The sequence below is a fragment of the Xenopus tropicalis genome, chromosome 5 (genome assembly GCF_000004195.4).
Source record: "Xenopus tropicalis strain Nigerian chromosome 5, UCB_Xtro_10.0, whole genome shotgun sequence".
Classification (NCBI taxonomy): Eukaryota; Metazoa; Chordata; class Amphibia; order Anura; family Pipidae; genus Xenopus; species Xenopus tropicalis.
The window spans coordinates 123785504-123803881 of NC_030681.2; the positions used below are offsets into that span (position 1 = coordinate 123785504).

At 40.2% G+C, this 18378-nt stretch overlaps 1 protein-coding gene across 1 annotated transcript in view; it reads left to right on the forward strand.

The window, feature by feature from the left end:
* cul3 (cullin 3) overlaps positions 1 to 18378 on the forward strand; it is a 38372-nt gene that overhangs the window by 4298 nt on the left and 15696 nt on the right. The window contains exons 2-3 of the mRNA NM_001015975.3: positions 14951 to 15148; positions 17072 to 17185. Of these exons, the coding sequence (NP_001015975.2) occupies positions 14951 to 15148; positions 17072 to 17185 (312 nt within the window). The remainder of the gene's footprint in view (positions 1 to 14950; positions 15149 to 17071; positions 17186 to 18378) is intronic.

Here is an 18378-nt window from a genome sequence, read left to right on the forward strand (position 1 = left end):
ATTTTTTGACTGTGTAGCACTCAGGCTTTGAATTAAGACTTATATCTGATTCATTATCCTCACAACCAAGCATCAACATGAAAGTTGAATTGGAAGATAAAAAAGATAAGCAGTAAAATAAAAGAATAACAATAAATCTCAAGCCTTGTAGTCTTTTTGCTTTTTTCATTGTTGTGAGGTCAACTGACCCCAGCAGCAACCAGAAAGTATTTTCAGTTGCAGGCTGGAAAAAAGCAGGATATGGGTGCTAATAATTCAAAAGCCAAAAAAATCCTAGAACAGTTCTATCGATAACATGCTAAATTTAATTTGAAGGTGAATGTTCCCTTATACTAGACAGATTTAAATACCATTAATTTAGGTTTTGCTGCGGGAACTGAAATATAGGCAGTTGTTTTTTGATTTTTTTACAGCCATTGAAATGTTATAGTTGTTAGAATATAATTTGTCGCAGATTTAGTACATCTCTAACAGTTAAAATAACCTTAAGTACTACAGGTATGGGATCCATTATCCAGAAACCCCTTATCCAGAAAACTCTTAATTAAGGGAAGGCCATCTCCAACAGACTCCATTTAAATCAAATAATTTTCAATTTTTAAAAATGATTGCCTTTTTCTTTGTTATAATAAAACAGTGTGTTGCACTTTATTTCCAACTAAGATATAAATAATCCTTATTGGAGGCAAATAAAATCTGTTGGGTTTAATTTAATGTTTGAATTATATTTTTAGTAGACATTAGGTATGGAGATCCAAACAACCGAAAGATCCCTTATCCTGAAAACCCCAGGTCCCGAGCATTCTGGATAACAGGTCGTATACCTGTATTGGAATCAAACCGCTTAAGCTGGCCATACACGTGGCGATCTCACGATGTTTCGTACGACCGTCGGTCGCACGAAACATCGTCAGATCCGCCACACACCATTCAGGGCTGAATCGGCAGGTAAGGAGGTAGAAACAATAGGATTTCTACCTCCTTCTGCCGATTCAGCTCTGAAGGGAGAATTTTGGTCAGGCGCCTTCTATGGCGCCCGATCAAAATTTTCTAACTTGGCCGATCGGCGAGCCGACCGATTTCAGCAGCTTCCTGCGATATCGGTCGGCTCGCTGACATGCCATACACGCACCGATTATCGTACGAAACGAGGTTTCGTACGATAATATCGGTGCGTGTATGGCCACCTTTAGACCTTTTCAAGCCTAAGTTGTCTGACAAGCACTGAAACAAGCAGTGGGGTTGTAGTGTTTGGGTGTTTTGACTTTGTCTCCTGAACTACAGGTATTTAAAGTAGGGGATACTAGGGTACCTGTTATATACCCATGGCTGTTTGGGGTCTCATTGATTTGTTTCAAGTATTTTTTCACTAGTGATCAATAGTGGCAGACTGCTGCTTAGATATTGCCAATATAAGGCTAACTGGTGGAAGTAAAGGCTTCAGTCTTCTTCTTTGTGTTGATTTTATGCTTATTTTATGTTTGATATGTTTCTCAACCACCCATTAATAATATCCACCCTCCCAAATATCTAGCTCCTATGATTAACTGAAAAATAACATAAATGTACGTAGGTCAGCTGGACTTAAATGCCCCAACTGGCTTTTAGGCTAATGTCCAATGGGGAGATTAGTCGCCCCCGATAAATCTCTGCTCCCATTGGTTACTAATCTCCCCAAAAATAAATTACATTCGATGCCATGGGCAAATCACAGAATCGACTGATTACTTGATCCAAACTAAGCTGCATTAATCCATATTGGTGGCAAAACAATCCTATTGGGTTAATTTAAAGTTTAAGTGATTTTTGCCAGATTTTAAGGTTTGGAATCAAAATTATGGAAAAGACCCCTTATCCAGGAAACCCCAGGTTCCATGCATTCTGGATATTAACTCCTATATCTGTGCCTGTTGGTGGTGGTGGCATTGTATAGGAATGTAAAAGCAGCTAGTTGCTCATTTAGTTTGGCAAAGTTCGATAGAGCACCCGTAGCAGTTATTTTCAGGGACAACATGATCTGCCTGTGCCTGTACTTGGCACATAGCTGCCCAAGGGCTGCAGCTCTCAGATTTGTTTAGGTGGTACAAGTACTCAAAGTCTACCGGCCGGCTCCTCAGTTTGTCAAGATTTCATATCCATTAAAACATGGCACTGACTTCTATCCCTAGCTCTATTCACTGATGTCCCTAACTTGGAAAATAAGGCTTTATTTTTAATAAGTTTAAGCAATCAACGTTGTATCCGTAGTATAATTGCTTACATAAGGTCTGTAATGTAAAGGCACTTGGGTTCCATGCTTAGCAATGTGGAATAAAATAGCCTTATCTTGTTTGTTCTAGTAGAGCCCTTTAGCCTTGTTCACACAACAAACACAGGATTAATGCAGAACATTTGCCCACTGATCTGTTGTAAGATTCAAAGCATTTTTGCAAAGTGCACAGCAGCTTTGGTCAGAGCTGGAGATAGGTGCATTGGGATGGCAAGATGGTCAACCTTGCTGCCTTAAAGGAGAAGGAAAGGCTAAGTCACTGCGGGTGCCAAAATGTTAGGCACCCCCCAGTGACTTCAATCATTTACCTTTTACCTACCATTTGGCACCCCCCAGTGATTTTTACCTTTCCTTCTCTTTTAAGGTGGCCATACACAGGCCGATTTCAGCCGCCGATATCAGTCCTTTAGACCGATTCAGCAGCTTATCTGCCCGTGTATAGGCACCAACAACGAGCCTGAAATTGGCAAGATCTCGATCGGGCAGGTTTATTTTTTCTGTTGGATCAGGGACCGCATTGGCTCGTTGATGCGGTCCCCAAACCGATGACACCTATGTCCACTGTTTTAACTCTCCAAGCGATAAGGCCAGACGATTAGCCCGCTATCGCCCATCCGTACATGGGCATATCGGGAGAAGATCCGTTCACTCTGCGACATCACCAGTATATGCCCACCTTTTGAATTCTGGATCTTGGAACCAGGCCACTATATGTATGTATGTATATTTTTATATAAATGCAACACTGTAGAGTAGAACAATGTATCGTTAAAACTAGCCAGGGTAAATACAATAAATACAACATAAATACAAAATATAGCTACATTCATGCATAGGTGTTAGATTGTTAGCTCTATGGGGCAGGGAATTCCTTCCTCATCACTAAGTTTTTTGTGTTCTACCTGGGTTTATATTGGTTTCTATCTGTCTTTTCTTACAGACCATAAACATATATTGTCTTCACATAAAATTGACCAGATAATTACAACTAATCTCAGTTGCAACTTTTCCTGTAATTTTGTGTGTCTTTAAAAAAAAAAAAATGTAAAGCATTGTAAAAATAGCAGGTGAAGTCGCAATAACAGGTTTTTATGCATTTCAAGCCCATTGTGCAACAATCATTGCATTTTTGAAAAACAAAAATGGATTTTTTTTAAGATACTTTTATATGATTGAGTTAGCATCTTGACAGGTTAAAACTGGAGTGGTGTTTTTTTCTGTTAGGTGTGGGCTAATGGGGGTTTTCGAGAGTGCAGGCACGGCAAAACAATCTTTAGGTGATAGGTTAAGCATTCTCTGAAGTTCTGCGAAATGCATCGGCATTATAAATGATATAGTGGTAACTTCTGCCTATGGTATTCTGTTGCTATTGAAAATGTAACTTTATTGTCTTATGCTGAAAAAACTGAATACGTATTTAAATGATGCAGATTTCAAAGGGCAAAGCTTGATTTTCTACTGGTGTTCTCAAAAATGTACTTGCAGTTTTAAAAATCTAGTAGCGATTGGGTTGAATGAGTACTGGTAATCCATTATCCAGAAAGCTCTGAATTACAGGAAGGCCATATCCCATAGACTCCATTATAATCAAATTATTTAAAATGATTTCCTTTTTCTCTGTAATAATAAAACAGTACCTTGCCCTTGATCCCAACTAAGATATAATAAATCCTTATTGGAGGCAAAACAATCCTATTGGGTTTATTTAATGTTTAAATTATTTTTTAGCAGACTTAAGGTGTGGTGATCCAAATTACAAAAAAACTCCTTATCCGGAAAACTTCAGGTCCTGAATATTCTGGATAACAGGCCCCCTATGTGTGCTACACTTTTTGTTTTTATTCTGTTTTCTGTGCATACAGCAGTTTAGTGGAGAAGTGCCCAAAAGTTCCAGTGCGCACAACGCAGTAGTGCCAGATTGCTGAATTCCAGCACTTGTTATATTCTCTGGTCGTGTTTTGGAGTTGGTTACAAATATATCCTAGTACCGTAACTTCCGCAGCCTACATTTTATTATTAAAAATAAAAATGCAAATCTATTTTTTTTTTTCTTTTATTCTAGCATAATTATTATCAGCCATCTGTTGTCTAAACAAAGCCCTGTCCAGTCTGTGTTCAGTGAAGCCTTAATAATGGCTATTAAAGGGGTAGTGTACCCTTAAATTAACTGTTAGTATGATGTTGATGATCTTCATTTTTTATGTTTTGTGGTTTTTAGTCATTTAGCCTTTTGTTCATCAGCTCTAGTTTAGAATTTTAACCGTTATCTGGTTGCTAGGGTCTTGTTTACCTTAGCAACCAGGCAGTGTTTAAGTGAGGGCATGGGATATGAATAGGAGAGGGACTGAAAATAAATTTGTGAGATCACAGAGCAATAGTTTTTTGGCTGCTGGAGTCAGTGATCCTCATTTGAAAGTTGGAAAGATGTAGAAGTGGAAGGCAAATATTGTAAAAACTATAGTTAAAGTTAATCTAAAAGGTGAACAGATCTTGAGCTAAAGGCCTGTGGTAACCTCGTGCTGGCACAGAACGCCAAAATGTAATGTGCAGAATTCCAGCCTACCTTTTATTTATCCTTTATGGGTGAAGACACACAGAGTAATTAGTTGCTGCAACTTTTAATTAACTCAGTTGCGGCGACTAATCGCATTGACTAGCCGCCCATAGAGTATAAGTGTGTTGCCGCGACAAATCACAAGTGGATTAATCGCTGCAAATTTTCAAAAAGTCACGGCAACTAATCACCCTGAGTGTCTTCGCCTTAAAGGTCTGGTAATTCTAACTCTGTGTTCACTGCAGCTTACCTTCTGTACATCCTTCCCTTCATATATCAGCCATATTACCTGGTGCCTCCCTACTTCCTGGTACCCCTACTGCCAAAGTCTCTTAGTTCCTTCCTGGCATTAAGCACGGAATTATGGGAAAGGGCTGACATGTCAGGTACACTACTTTATAGCAGTTACTGCCATACACTTTTATGGTACCTCTGAGTACAGGCTATGAGCTAGCATAAAGAGGTTATGACTTGCTGCCACCTGTTTTCATCTGGGAAAATGCAGTCTTTTGTATGGACATGATAAATGGTTATAGGAGGAAATAAGGACTTAAATTTTAGTATATAAATATGAAAGAGCTATTGGTTATGTATTTTGCATTTAGCATAAGAAATGTCTGATGCCATAATTATTGTAAAGCAGATTAGTGTTTTAGCTGAATCCTTTAAATGGGTCCTGGTAAAGTTATTCCTGATTGCATATCAAACAATAACTTATTTATTGAGCACCTTATGTGTGTAAAAGGCAGGAGAGGAGAGGAGGTAGTTGTCACTGAATGGCATCAATGTAACGTCCAAATGGTGCTTATGCCTACTAAACTTTGTGAGACGGCAAGAAGTGGTAGGAGCTATAGTTCAGCAACCACTAGGGTTGTTATCTTTTCTGGTAAAAATACGGACCTTTCTATATATTTACTTTTTCTCTCAATAATAATGCTATGAAGCACCATTTTTTTACCAGCCAGGCCAGTAAAATTCCGTCCAGGTGGCAACCTTACTGACAGCCCTGCAGTGAAATAAGTGTTGACTTTACTTAGAAAAATTCACAGTATAGCTAGTGCCCAAGGACTTTTGTGCATTATATAAGCCCCTGCCTAAAACTGGATGGAAGGGGTAGCGGCACCTTTACCAACACATGTATTTGATTGGGAAGAGACAATATATTATCAAGCAGAAGCATATTTATATAGCACCAACCTATTCTGCAGTGCTTTACATAAATTATACACCCTGACCTCAGTCCCTGACTCAATGGCAGTTTTATCAGGAGCCAAGTAAACCTGCCTGTATGTTTCTGGACCCTGGGAGGAAACCGGAGTATTTAGTGAGAATTCATCAAGCGTGGCGAAAACATACAAACTCTTTGCAGATCTCTTTTGCAGTCATCTGATTTGAAATCAGACCTAGGCCCTGGGATGGGAAGGCAACATTGCTCACAGTTGTGCCACTGTGGTGCCCATATTATCAGTTGATATCTGGATATTACCTATTTAAATGACCAATACCCCCCCCCCCTATAAAATACATGTTTTATTTGTTATGGCACTCAGTTTTTCTAGTTAGCGCATGTCAAGTATTTTCTTTGAAGTAGTTGTGGTTCTTACTGCATTTGGGTGGAGACATGGGGCATTAAACCCTTTAAAATGAAGTGCAATACTAATTTATTATGAAATATGGACTGTTGTCCTTTAAAAGAATATTGTTCAAATATTTAGGGACAGATTTATAAAAATTTGAAAAGCAAATCAGATTGTTTTTGCCAAATATTTTAATTACCTATTTTTTAATTCATTTTTACTTTTGCAATTTTTTTAATATTTCTCTGACTTTTCTAATGATGTAACCGTAAAGAAAAAGTACTACACCCAACCAAGCTCTGTTGAAGCAGATTCCCCCACTGGTTGGAATAGATTTCAAAAAAGTTGATTTTCTGGTGAAAAATTATTATTGACTACTTTAAAAATAATGATAAATGAGAATTATTCTTTTCTTTAAGATCAAGTATTTGGCCCTATGTCTCCTTCAATTTCCTCTGGGCCTACAAGCACCAATGACGTATGGCTTACTTTCAGGGTCTGTACATTGATTATCTTTGGCTCTACCCTGACATGATGGCTTTATAAGACAATATTATTCAGCTTGCACCTCCTTAATCTCTAGCACATTTAGGAAAATATCATATGAAGCAACACTGTAGGCTGATAGGATTATATGGTGATGAGTAAGCAATTGCTGATTACTCAGCCTGTTTGTTATACTTTTCTTGGCTTTTTCCTTCTTGCAACTTGATGATTTTGCATGAAACCTTTACTTGTTGATGTTCACAAGCGAGTGTGTTGTTATTGCTAAGCCAAGCTTACTTGCATTAATGGAAGACTATTCACATTTTGGGAGAGCACTCTCGGCACTAAATCTTTAGTCTGCGCTCACTCGTTGGGTGTGCATGAACTGTCATTACACAACATACCCTAATATGTTTTTTCCATGGTATTTAAGGGCAAGGGGATTGTGCCAGTCCCACATGGGCCCGGGCAAGTCACAGTAACGAAACATAAAGTTGAATCCTGGCTGTTTGGGTTGAAACCTATAATCACAATCTGCTTGTAATCAAATTCATCTGATTGGATATTTCTGGTAAATCCCTGTTAACAAGTTTTTTGCTAATGACTGCCAAATGACTGGATCAGCACCTGAACCATCTTTTCTTTCTCTTTGCTCTTGAACTCAACTTTTCATTAGTGCATACCAGTCGCTACTGGGAGGTTTCAGCCAGCTCTTACTGGCTTGAGGGAAATGACCTGTATCAGATTATTACTCTGAGTGAAGTCTATGGATATGCTTTGCCTTCTAGCCTGCCTGGCCCGGGCCCTCAGTGACTGCAGGTGAAAATGCAGCATGTCCAGTTATGTCTGCCCATATTGTAGTACAAGTAAATAATCTGTTCAGGGCAAGATATATATTTTATAAATGCCAAATGTTGCATCTTGATGCACAAAAGGTTAATGGTGGTCATTTACCAATACTGAGCTAAATTGCCCATTGGCAGTAACCCTTGGCAACCATTAAAATTGTTGCATTCATTGTTCTACCTGCAGCTGACTAGAAAAAGCAAATCACTAATTGGTTGCTATGGGTTACTGCCCATTGGCAAATTTGCCCAGTGTTGATAAATTAGCCCCAGTGTTGATAAATTAGCCCCAGTGTTTATCATCTGTTCAAAAATAAATGCAAACCACTAACCCCCATATGTAGTAAAAGGCACTAAGTTTACCCAGTAGCAGTATCCCATAGCAACTAATAAGATGTGTGCTTTTAAACAGGTGACCAGTAAATGCTGCCTGCTTATTGGTTGTTATGGGTTACTGCTCTTGGGCAAACTTAGTGCCTTTTATTACATAACCCCACAAAGGTTACTGGTGTATTTGTTTTACTGCAGGTATGGGATCTAATATCCATAATGCTTCGGACCTGGGCATTTGGGATGCAGTTTTATTATTTTTTTTTTTTTTTTTTTACTTTAAAGCTGTGAAATCAGGCCACCGCATTTTTGTATGTATGTATATCTTTATTTATAAAGCGCTACTTATGTACGCAGCGCTGTACAGTAGAATTCATTAATACAGACAGGGGGGTTAAAGATAATGGATAAATACAAAGTACAACAATAAATACAAATAAATACAAGGTACAGTTGCAATAAGAGTCAGAAACACAAGATGAAGGAGGTCCCTGCCCCGTAGAGCTTACAATCTATATGGGAGGGTAACTAACAGACACAAATAGGCAAATATAAGTGCTATAGGTCACAGTGGGTGACATTACAGTATAGGTGCCAGTTTCCAGATCAGGTGCTGGGCGAGTGCTCCATAAGGTAGTCTTTAAGTTTAGTTTTAAAAAGACTGAGGGAGGATTCTCTCCGGAGGACATCAGGGAGGGAATTCCAAATGTAAGGGGCAGCCAGGCAGAAGGGTTTAAGGCGGGAAACAGCAGTAGTAGTGGGGGGCGCAACCAAACGGTTGCTCTGCGAGGAACGAAGGAGACGGCCAGGAACGTGCGGAGACACCAGGGAAGAGATGTAGTGAGGAGCAGAGGAATGGAGGGCTTTGAAGGTTAAGAGAAGGAGTTTTTAAGAAAATTTTTAATGAGTATGTAAAGCAGTGCTGATACCACCTTGTATTTCTCTTGGAAGCAGAGTTAGTATCTGTTTGCTGCTCAGGTTTATACCTTTTCTGGTGTTTCTTTCTTCATCCTTAATTTAAGCCGTTAGCAGGTGGTGATATATACAGTGCCTTGCAAATATAGTCACACCCATGACAAGTCCTTGTGTTTTACTCAATAACTACCCTTTTACAGAGAATTTTTTACATGACAGCTGAAATATGTTTAAGTATTTTGGCCTTGCACTTGAATATTTTTAGGGCCACCTTTTGCAGCAATAATAGAATTAAGTCTTTTAATATTAGTTTCAGCAGTATTTTTGGCTTATTAACCCAGGCAGATTTTGCTTGTGAATCTTAGTTGCTATCAAACTGATCTACCAAAAAAATATAAAGTGCCGAAGCTCTTTAACGCTTTATACTCTCTTTATACTAGATTAAATCTATTAAATTTTTCCCTTAATAAAAAACAAAAACACCTGACTGCTATAGAATTCCCATCTATTTGCTCTCTTCCTTTCTTCCTGGGTGTGCCTGATATAAGCATCATTTCCTCCTACATAATTATTTTGCCATATTCTCAAATTCTCATTTTCATATTTTTAAGTTTGCCTTTTCTCTCTAATAGCAAGAATAACAAGAAGATGAAAATGAAGCGAGCATAAGTCCACATTAATGCCAAATTCATTTTTGGGGTTTTTAATACCCAGTTGTAGAAAACTTCAGATTCTGTGTTCTGGTTAATTAATCCCATGCCTGTACAGGTTTTTGACCCATTATCTAGAATGTTCGGGACCTGGGGTTTTCTGGACAAGGGATCTTTTTTCGTAATTTGGGTCTGCATACCTTAAGTCTACTAAAAAGTAGTTTAAACATACACTGCTCAAAAAAATAAAGGGAACATTTAAACAACACAATGTAACTCCAAGTCAATCACACTTCTGTGAAATCAAACTGTCCACTTAGGTAGCAACACTGATTGCCAATCAATTTCACATGCTGTTGTGCAAATGGAATAGAAATGGAAATTATAGGCAATTAGCAAGACATCCCCATTAAAGGAGTGGTTCTGCAGGTGCTGACCACAGACCACTTCTTAGTTCCTATGCTTTCTGGCTGATGTTTTGGTCACTTTTGAATGCTGACGGTGCTTTCACTCTAGTGGTAGCATGAGACAGAGTCTACAACCCACGCAAATGGCTCAGGTAGTGCAGCTCATCCAGGATGGCACATCAATGCGAGCTGTGGCAAGAAGGTTTGCTGTGTCTGTCAGCGTAGTGTCCAGAGCATGGAGGCGCTACCAGGAGACAGGCCAGTACATCAGGAGACGTGAAGGAGGCCGTAGGAGGGCAACAACCCAGCAGCAGGACCGCTACCTCCGCCTTTGTGCAAGGAGGAAGAGGAGCACTGCCAGAGCCCTGCAAAATGACCTCCAGCAGGCCACAAATGTGCATGTGTCTGCTCAAACGGTCAGAAACAGACTCCATGAGGGTGGTATGAGGGCCCGACGTCCACAGGTGGGGGTTGTGCTTACAGCCCAACACTGTGCAGGACGTTTGGCATTTGCCAGAGAACACCAAGATTGGAAAATTTGCCACTGGCGCCCTGTGCTCTTCACAGATGAAAGCAGGTTCACACTGAGCACATGTGACAGACGTGACAGAGTCTGGAGACACCGTGGAGAACGTTCTGCTGCCTGCAACATCCTCCAGCATGACCGGTTTGGCAGTGGGTCAGTAATGATGTGGGGTGGCATCTTTGGGGGGCCACAGAGCCCTCCATGTGCTTGCCAGAGGTAGCCTGACTGCCATTAGGTACCGAGATGAGATCCTCAGACCCCTTGTGTGACCATATGCTGGTGCGGTTGGCCCTGGGTTCCTCCTAATGCAAGACAATGCTAGACCTCATGTGGCTGAAGTGTGTCAGCAGTTCCTGCAAGACGAAGGCATTGATGCTATGGACTGGCCCTCCCGTTCCCCAGACCTGAATCCAGTTGAGCACATCTGGGACATCATGTCTCGCTCCATCCACCAACGCCACGTTGCACCACAGACTGTTCAGGAGTTGGTGGATGCTTTAGTCCAGGTCTGGGAGGAGATCCCTCAGGAGACCATCCGCCACCTCATCAGGAGCATGCTCAGGCATTGTAGGGAGGCCATACAGGCACGTGGAGGCCACACACTACTGAGCCTCATTTTGACTTGTTTTAAGGACATTACATCAAAGTTGGATCAGCCTGTAGTGTTTTTTTTCCACTTTAATTTTGAGTGTGACTCCAAATCCAGACCTCCATGGGTTGATAAATTTGATTTCCATTGATAATGTTTGTGTGATTTTGTTGTCAGCACATTCAACTATGTAAAGAACGAAGTATTTAATAAGAATATTTCATTCATTCAGATCTAGGATGTCTTATTTTTGTGTTCTCTTTATTTTTTTAAACAGTGTATAATAAACCCAATAAGATTGTTTTGTCTCCAGTAAGGATTAATTATATTTTAATTGAGTCTATGGGAGATGGCCTTCTCGTAATTCTGAACCTTCTGGATAACGGGTTTCCGGATAAGGGATCCCATACCTGTACTTATTTTGACTGTGACTTATGCACTGTAAATGTATTCTACAGAATTCCAGATGTAAACTAGAGAACTTGAACTTTCCCTTCAGAGGAATTTTCTTTTTACTAGCTATTTGTGTATGTGTGTTTTAGAAAGAGGCATTCTTATTTTAAAAAGTTTCTTTCCCCTAACCTGTGTGGTACCACTCCCTGGTTTGCCTGCTTTAACCAGCACCTTACTAGTACATGTATGGTATCCCTTATCCAGAAACCCATTATCCAAAAAGCTTTGAATTACAGCATGGCCATTTTCTGTAGACTGCATTTTAAGCAAATATTTTCACTTTTTAAAAATGATTTCATTTTTTCTCTCTAATAATAAAACAATACCTTGTATTGTACTTGATCCAGCTATGGTGCATGAATCCATATTGGTGATAAAAACAATCCTATTGGGTTTAATGTTTAAATTATTTCTTACAGAAAGATACATTGTCTTGAAAACCCCAGGTCTCACGCATGTTGAATAATAGATCCTATATACATGTAGTACTTCTCTCAAAATCACTTGCCATCACCTTGTGAATATGGCATTTCCATTAATAAGTAACAGAGAATCATAGAAGTAAAAGCAGGTAATATGTGCCCTATGCTTTTCCTGCTGTATTATATTCAGAGTACCAGACTTTGCAATTAGCTTCCAAAAAAAGTTAGAAAAAATTTAGGGAGTGGTTCTTCATTTTCTTGAACCAACATAAAAAATAAAGTGCAAAATGATTTACCAAGGATAGATTTCCTTGAGGTTTAAGAGTTGAGTTCCTTGGCAGTGCATTATGCACAGTTGGTTCCCTGGCATTTGATTGAAAGCATGGTTGCGGGTCACATTTATAGCCGGTAGCTGTTAGAATGATTCCCCCGTAATGTTTTGCTCGTGACCTGCTATTACTTATTTAGTCGTTTTGCTTTGCAAATGTTGATGTCTTACCCCAGGGGCCACATTCCTGCATTATTAACATGATCTCAGATTAACAGCTTGATTTGGAAACTGAAATGTGCTGTCTTTGCCCTCTTTCTTTATTTTGGCAGCTTCTCTTTTGCTTTTTGTTCACATGCATTTAAAAATGTGAGATACATTACTGTCTAGTGCTAGGAGGGGGGCATAGTGGAGCAGTGGCAGGCAGTCCTAGCCAGGGGGTTAATTTAGGCTAGATTTGTGGAGAATGTCTATTTGTTCTCCGAGATACACCTGAAAGTCTAGCTTGAAGATCAAAAAGACCACAATTTGGGCCAAACAGTTTTATACTCTCCTACACTTATCACCATCCTATAGCAACCTATCAGCGGGTAGCATTTACTGATCATCTTTTTAAAAGCAAGCCTCCCATTGGTTACTGCTCCTGGGCGAGCTTTGTGCCTTTTATTACATATGGCGGTTAGTCTTTTGCTCATCACTCCATTGCACAAGTCCTGAAATGGCATTATATTGGTTTAGTATGCCTGAAAGCATTGGCTTTCCAACTCTAACACGAGACTACAAGGCTGTTTCTTGTGTAGTAGTGGAGTCAGGTGCTGGTGGTCCAGTAGTTGCATAGCAGATAACTGATTCTGTTTTTAGAATACAGGGGTACCTAGCGACAGTCAAAAGTTGTTCATGGCTCTCAACACAAATGTAAAGGCTTGTATACCTTTGTTACAGAAAGTAAGACCTATTGGCAGTAAATGTATGCAATTGCTGAACAGTATAAGCGAGAGAAAGTAATTTGACATTAAGAATTTTGTCTTTTTGGAACTGATTTATTTGGTTTTGCTTTTGTGTTTGCTGCAGGAGATTACAATGTGCGTGGTGTCTGTTGAGAACATGCTAGGTAGCATTGAGCTGAGCGCTGATTTGGGTTTGAAAGCACGGCTGTATGTGGGCTTAGGGTTGCCACCTGTCCTGTTTTGACCCAGACAGCCCAGTTTTTGGAAAGGCTGTCTCCAGGTCAAAACCTCCTTCCTGGTTTTCCAAATTAGGAAAAACGGGGCAGGACTCGCAGGCATTGACAGCCTCATCTCTGTGATGTCACGGCCCACCTCTTCCCCACTCCCATGATGCCACAGTCCCACCTTTTCCCCGCCCCCCACCTGGCGAAGAAAGCCAGCAGAGGTGGCAACCCTACGTGGACCTTAGCTGCTACGCAGTCTGGAGCAGTGCAAACCCTAGCCTATAGCTACTATTTTAAAGATTTAGGGGGTTATCTAATAAAAGGCACCAAGTTTGCCCAGGAGAAGGAAGCATTTATAGATCTTGTTTAAAAGCAAACATCTTATTGGTTGCTGTAGGTTACTGCTCCTGGGCAAACTTAGTGCCTTTTATTACAGGCACTAAGTTTGCCTCTAATACAGGACAAGTGGATTTTGTCCACAGGACAAGTGGATTTTTGCTTTATGCAGCCTCCCAGGTATTGGATTAAAACTGCTAAACCAAGGGATCATTAGTTGAAAAAACCCCTACATCTGAGCAAAAGTTATTCACCCATGCTGATCTTAACAAATAGCTTAACTTTTCATACAAAGCAGTAAAACCCCTCTTGCAGCAGCCCATGTGTGCTCACACAATAATGATTGTGAGAATTTGACAAAAGCAGATACCACACAGGAAATAACAAGGTTGCTTCTAAGGCCAGGGGTGCAACTCTGTGTTTTCTCTGATGGCGAACGTATGCCTACAAGATGGCTCTGGTTTGATTTTGGAAGAATAGAAATATAGTGGTAAAAGGCCATTATTTCTTAACTTTTTTTTCATGAATTGGTTCACAGGTAACATTGTAATCATGCATGTTTCTTTTGCAGCATGCCATTGTCTCTGGCTGGCAGGGTAGAGCCTTACTTATTCCATTGCCATACTGTTATAATCCTTCTGTTGGCTGGAATATTGTTTCCACTTATAGTGCACTTTGTAGGATGGTAGTGCCCACCCAAGCTCAGCATTATTTGCAAATCTAATGGTGGCCATACATGGTCTCTTAATATCCAGCTAATTTGATTGTTTGGACTTAGGAACAAATGTTCAATTTAAAATGGCGGGTATATGGGCCGTCACTGATGCAGTCCCTGATCCAACTGGAAAATCAAACCTACCCGATTGAGACCTGGGCAATTTTAGACCAGATATCGGTTGGGTGGGCCCATCGGTAGTGCCCATACACAGGCAGATAACCTGCCGAATCGGTCATTTAAATCGTCAGTTGAAATATGTTTGTGTATGGCCCCCTTTACTCTTCGTAAACTCCTGAGTTTAGTATGTTCAAATGTTAGTGCTGTGCTGGGAGGTTGTTTTGGGGGGTATAAAAAAAGGTGCAAGAAAAAAAAACTGGGTGCATGTTTGATACTAATACTGAAATTATTCCTTTTGTCGTTTCCTTTTTTCACAGATGACTATGGATGAAAAATATGTGAATAGCATTTGGGATCTCCTAAAGAATGCCATTCAAGAGATTCAGCGTAAAAATAACAGCGGGTTAAGCTTTGAAGAACTTTATAGGAATGCATATACTATGGTGCTCCATAAACATGGGGAGAAGCTGTACACAGGACTGAGAGAAGTTGTAACTGAACATCTCATAAATAAGGTAACTATTCCTATAATTCACAAGTAACTACACACCGGTATCAGAAGTTAAAACTAAACCTGTATGAGATCATTGTTTCTTAGGGCCATAGAACAGCGAAACTTATAAACTGACGGCATTTAAAAAAACGATGTTTATCAGAAATAAAAAGTCTCTTAGGGAGTTGGTGCAGCGCTCTGTTTATTTGCATTGTGGGCTTTGCGGGAGGGCTAAATGTTTGTGCACCTTCAGTTGATTAATGGTGCTGGCCATGACAAGGCACACAGCAGCTAGAAAGATACTAAAAAAATCAAAAAACTTTTGTGCCATTAGTATGACAACCATAGACATACATTACAACTAGTGTACTGTATTGTGTGTTCTTTTTGGTGAAGAGCTGTGCAACTTGTATTGCGTATACCTCAAAATTAAACAAGTGGTTTGAAACTTTACGAGATGGCAATCGTACATTCCCTCTCTCTTTCAACCAACATTTTAGCTCTTAGGTTAAAATGATTTTAATATTGTTTTACAAGATCATTTTAAATATTTAGGAAGGCTAAAATGCATTTGCTGGACTGTGCTGTACCCAAAATGCATTTATCACCTTTAAATTTAATCATTTATTTAGCTCCATCTCCCACAGGACTTGCAGTGTAAGACATTACAGTTCTCACATACACACTGATACACATTTACACATTGTTGCAGTGGTATAAGGGCTCTGGCACACAGGGAGATTAGTTGCCCGCAACAAAACTCCCTGTTCGCGGGCGACTAATCTCCCCGAGTTGCCATCACCTGCCATCCCACCGGCGAAAATGTAAGTCGCTGGTGGGATGGCACACGCGGCGGCGCGATTTCGGCAAATCGCCGAAGTTGCCTCGCGAGGCTTTTTCGGCGATTTCCCGAAATCGCGCCCTAATGAGCTTCAAGTTACTGTATAAAAAAGTAATCCATAATACTCGTGATAGCTGCAATAATTGACATTAAATGCTTCTCATAAGTTTGTGTTCATCTTTCACATGGGTGTTGATGAATGTTAGTCCTTTTTTCATCATTGAACTGCTTTAAGTCAGACATATTGGCTTTTGTGCATGACCTACTCGTTTTAAAATGCTGCCACAGGAGCTCTGGTTGAGATCAGGAATTTAAATAGTCCAGTCCCAAAATGTAATTTTGTTTCAGCTGGACCATTCAGATGTAGACTTGATTTTGGATCATTATCTTGTTGCATAACATGTTTAGGTTCTGCTAACAGACAAAAAACAGTTGTTCTCCTTAAAAAAAAAAATACTTAAAAATGTTATTTTAATATCCTTAAGATTTAAGACAGCCCCCAAAATGATATACCTCTTGCAACATTAAGTCTGATATCTTTCTTAGAAAATCAGTCACTTTCTCTTCTATGGTGAAGCTCCTCCCCTTTAGTATACTGAGCCAGCCTTCTCTGTTGAATAGAAGGACTGTCTACTGCACATGCCTGATTGATTTCCATTGGAGCCGGAGGCAGCAAACATGTGCACTAAACATCTCTTTGGCTAAATTCCTTTTTAAAGGGGAAGGAAGGCTCAATGTACTAAAGGGGGTAGAGCTTTACACTAGGTAAGGGCAATGGCGACAGATTTGTTGCCTGTGGTTAAATCTTTGCTACCATGGGCCACAAATCTAATGTAAATGCCATCCCCTGTACTGGCAATTAGTAAAATACATTATAATTATATGCGTTATACTTTCATTATAATTACAGGTAAGTCACAGTGCTGAACTGTGCTGTGTTTCAACTGTAAAGGAGCTGCACACACAAACATATGCAGTCGGGGAGCTTACCCCATTTATTATGACCAGTTTGAAATCATTGTAATATGCCACATTGCCACATATACCTAAGTGATTTTATTGAAACCATTTTTTGTAAAACATTTTTTTCTTTAAATGCCACAGGTGCGAGAAGATGTTTTAAATTCTTTAAATAACAACTTTTTGCAAACTCTCAATCAAGCTTGGAATGACCATCAGACTGCTATGGTAATGATTAGAGATATCCTCATGTATATGGTAAGTGTTTTATTAATTGAAAACTCTATAAAAATAATTTTATAATGCTTGTGCAACACTGTAAAAAATGCTTTTTTATCCTATCCTGATATAGTGAACAGATGATGTGCAGCCTATTTTTGCCAGAGGCAGATTAACTTAATTTAGCCTTAGCCTGTGCTGTCGACATGTACCCTTCTGCCCGTAGTGTTCCTGGCACATTAAATGCCACACGGGCATATTTTCAGCAAGCTGAAAAAACGTTTGCAGAGAATACGCCCTGCTACTGTCTATTTGACTTACCTTGTGCCTGCATCCGAATAAATGGAATATGCTCGGGTGCAGGCACATGTAGCCGATATCCGCCAAAAAACTCATATTTTCAGCGGATATCGTCTACATGTGCCTGCACTTGAGCGTATTTCATTCATTCCGGTTCAGGCACAGGTAGAAGCATATGGTGCTATTTTTATGGTGCTTGCTAAAGATATACCCAATACGCTAAGGGGCACATTTACTAACCCACGAATCCGAATTGGAAAAATTCAGATTGGAAAACGTACATTTTTTTTGTATTTTTTGCAATTTTTTTCGTCGCCTTTACGACTTTTCGGAAATTGTCGCGACTTTTTCGTTACCAATACGATTTGCACGAAAAAAAACGAGTTTTTCGTAGCCGTTACGATTCGCTCGTATCTTGTCGCAACTTTTTCATATTGAGTGCTCGTAAGCGGCGGCGAAACTTTCAGACTTAGCATGATTTTGGAAGCCTCCCATAGGACTCAATGGCACCCTGCAGCTCCAACCCGGCCCAAGGAAAGTCTCCCATAGGGCTCACTGGCACCCTGCAGCTCCAACCCGGCCCAAGGAAAGTCTCCCATAGGGCTCAATGGCACTCTGCAGCTCCAACCCGGCCCAAGGAAAGTCTCCCATAGGGCTCAATGGCACTCTGCAGCTCCAACCTGGCCCAAGGAAAGTCTCCCATAGGGCTCAATGGCACGCTGCAGCTCCAACCTGGCCCAAGGATGTCTCCCATAGGGCTCAATGGCACTCTGCAGCTCCAACCCGGCCCAAGGAAAGTCTCCCATAGGGCTCACTGGCACCCTGCAGCTCCAACCTGGCCCAAGAAAAGTCACCATACTGAAGCTTGAATGAATCCGAATGTTTCGTACTCGGCGCGAAAGCTGCGAAAAAGGCGCGACTTTTTGCGCAAG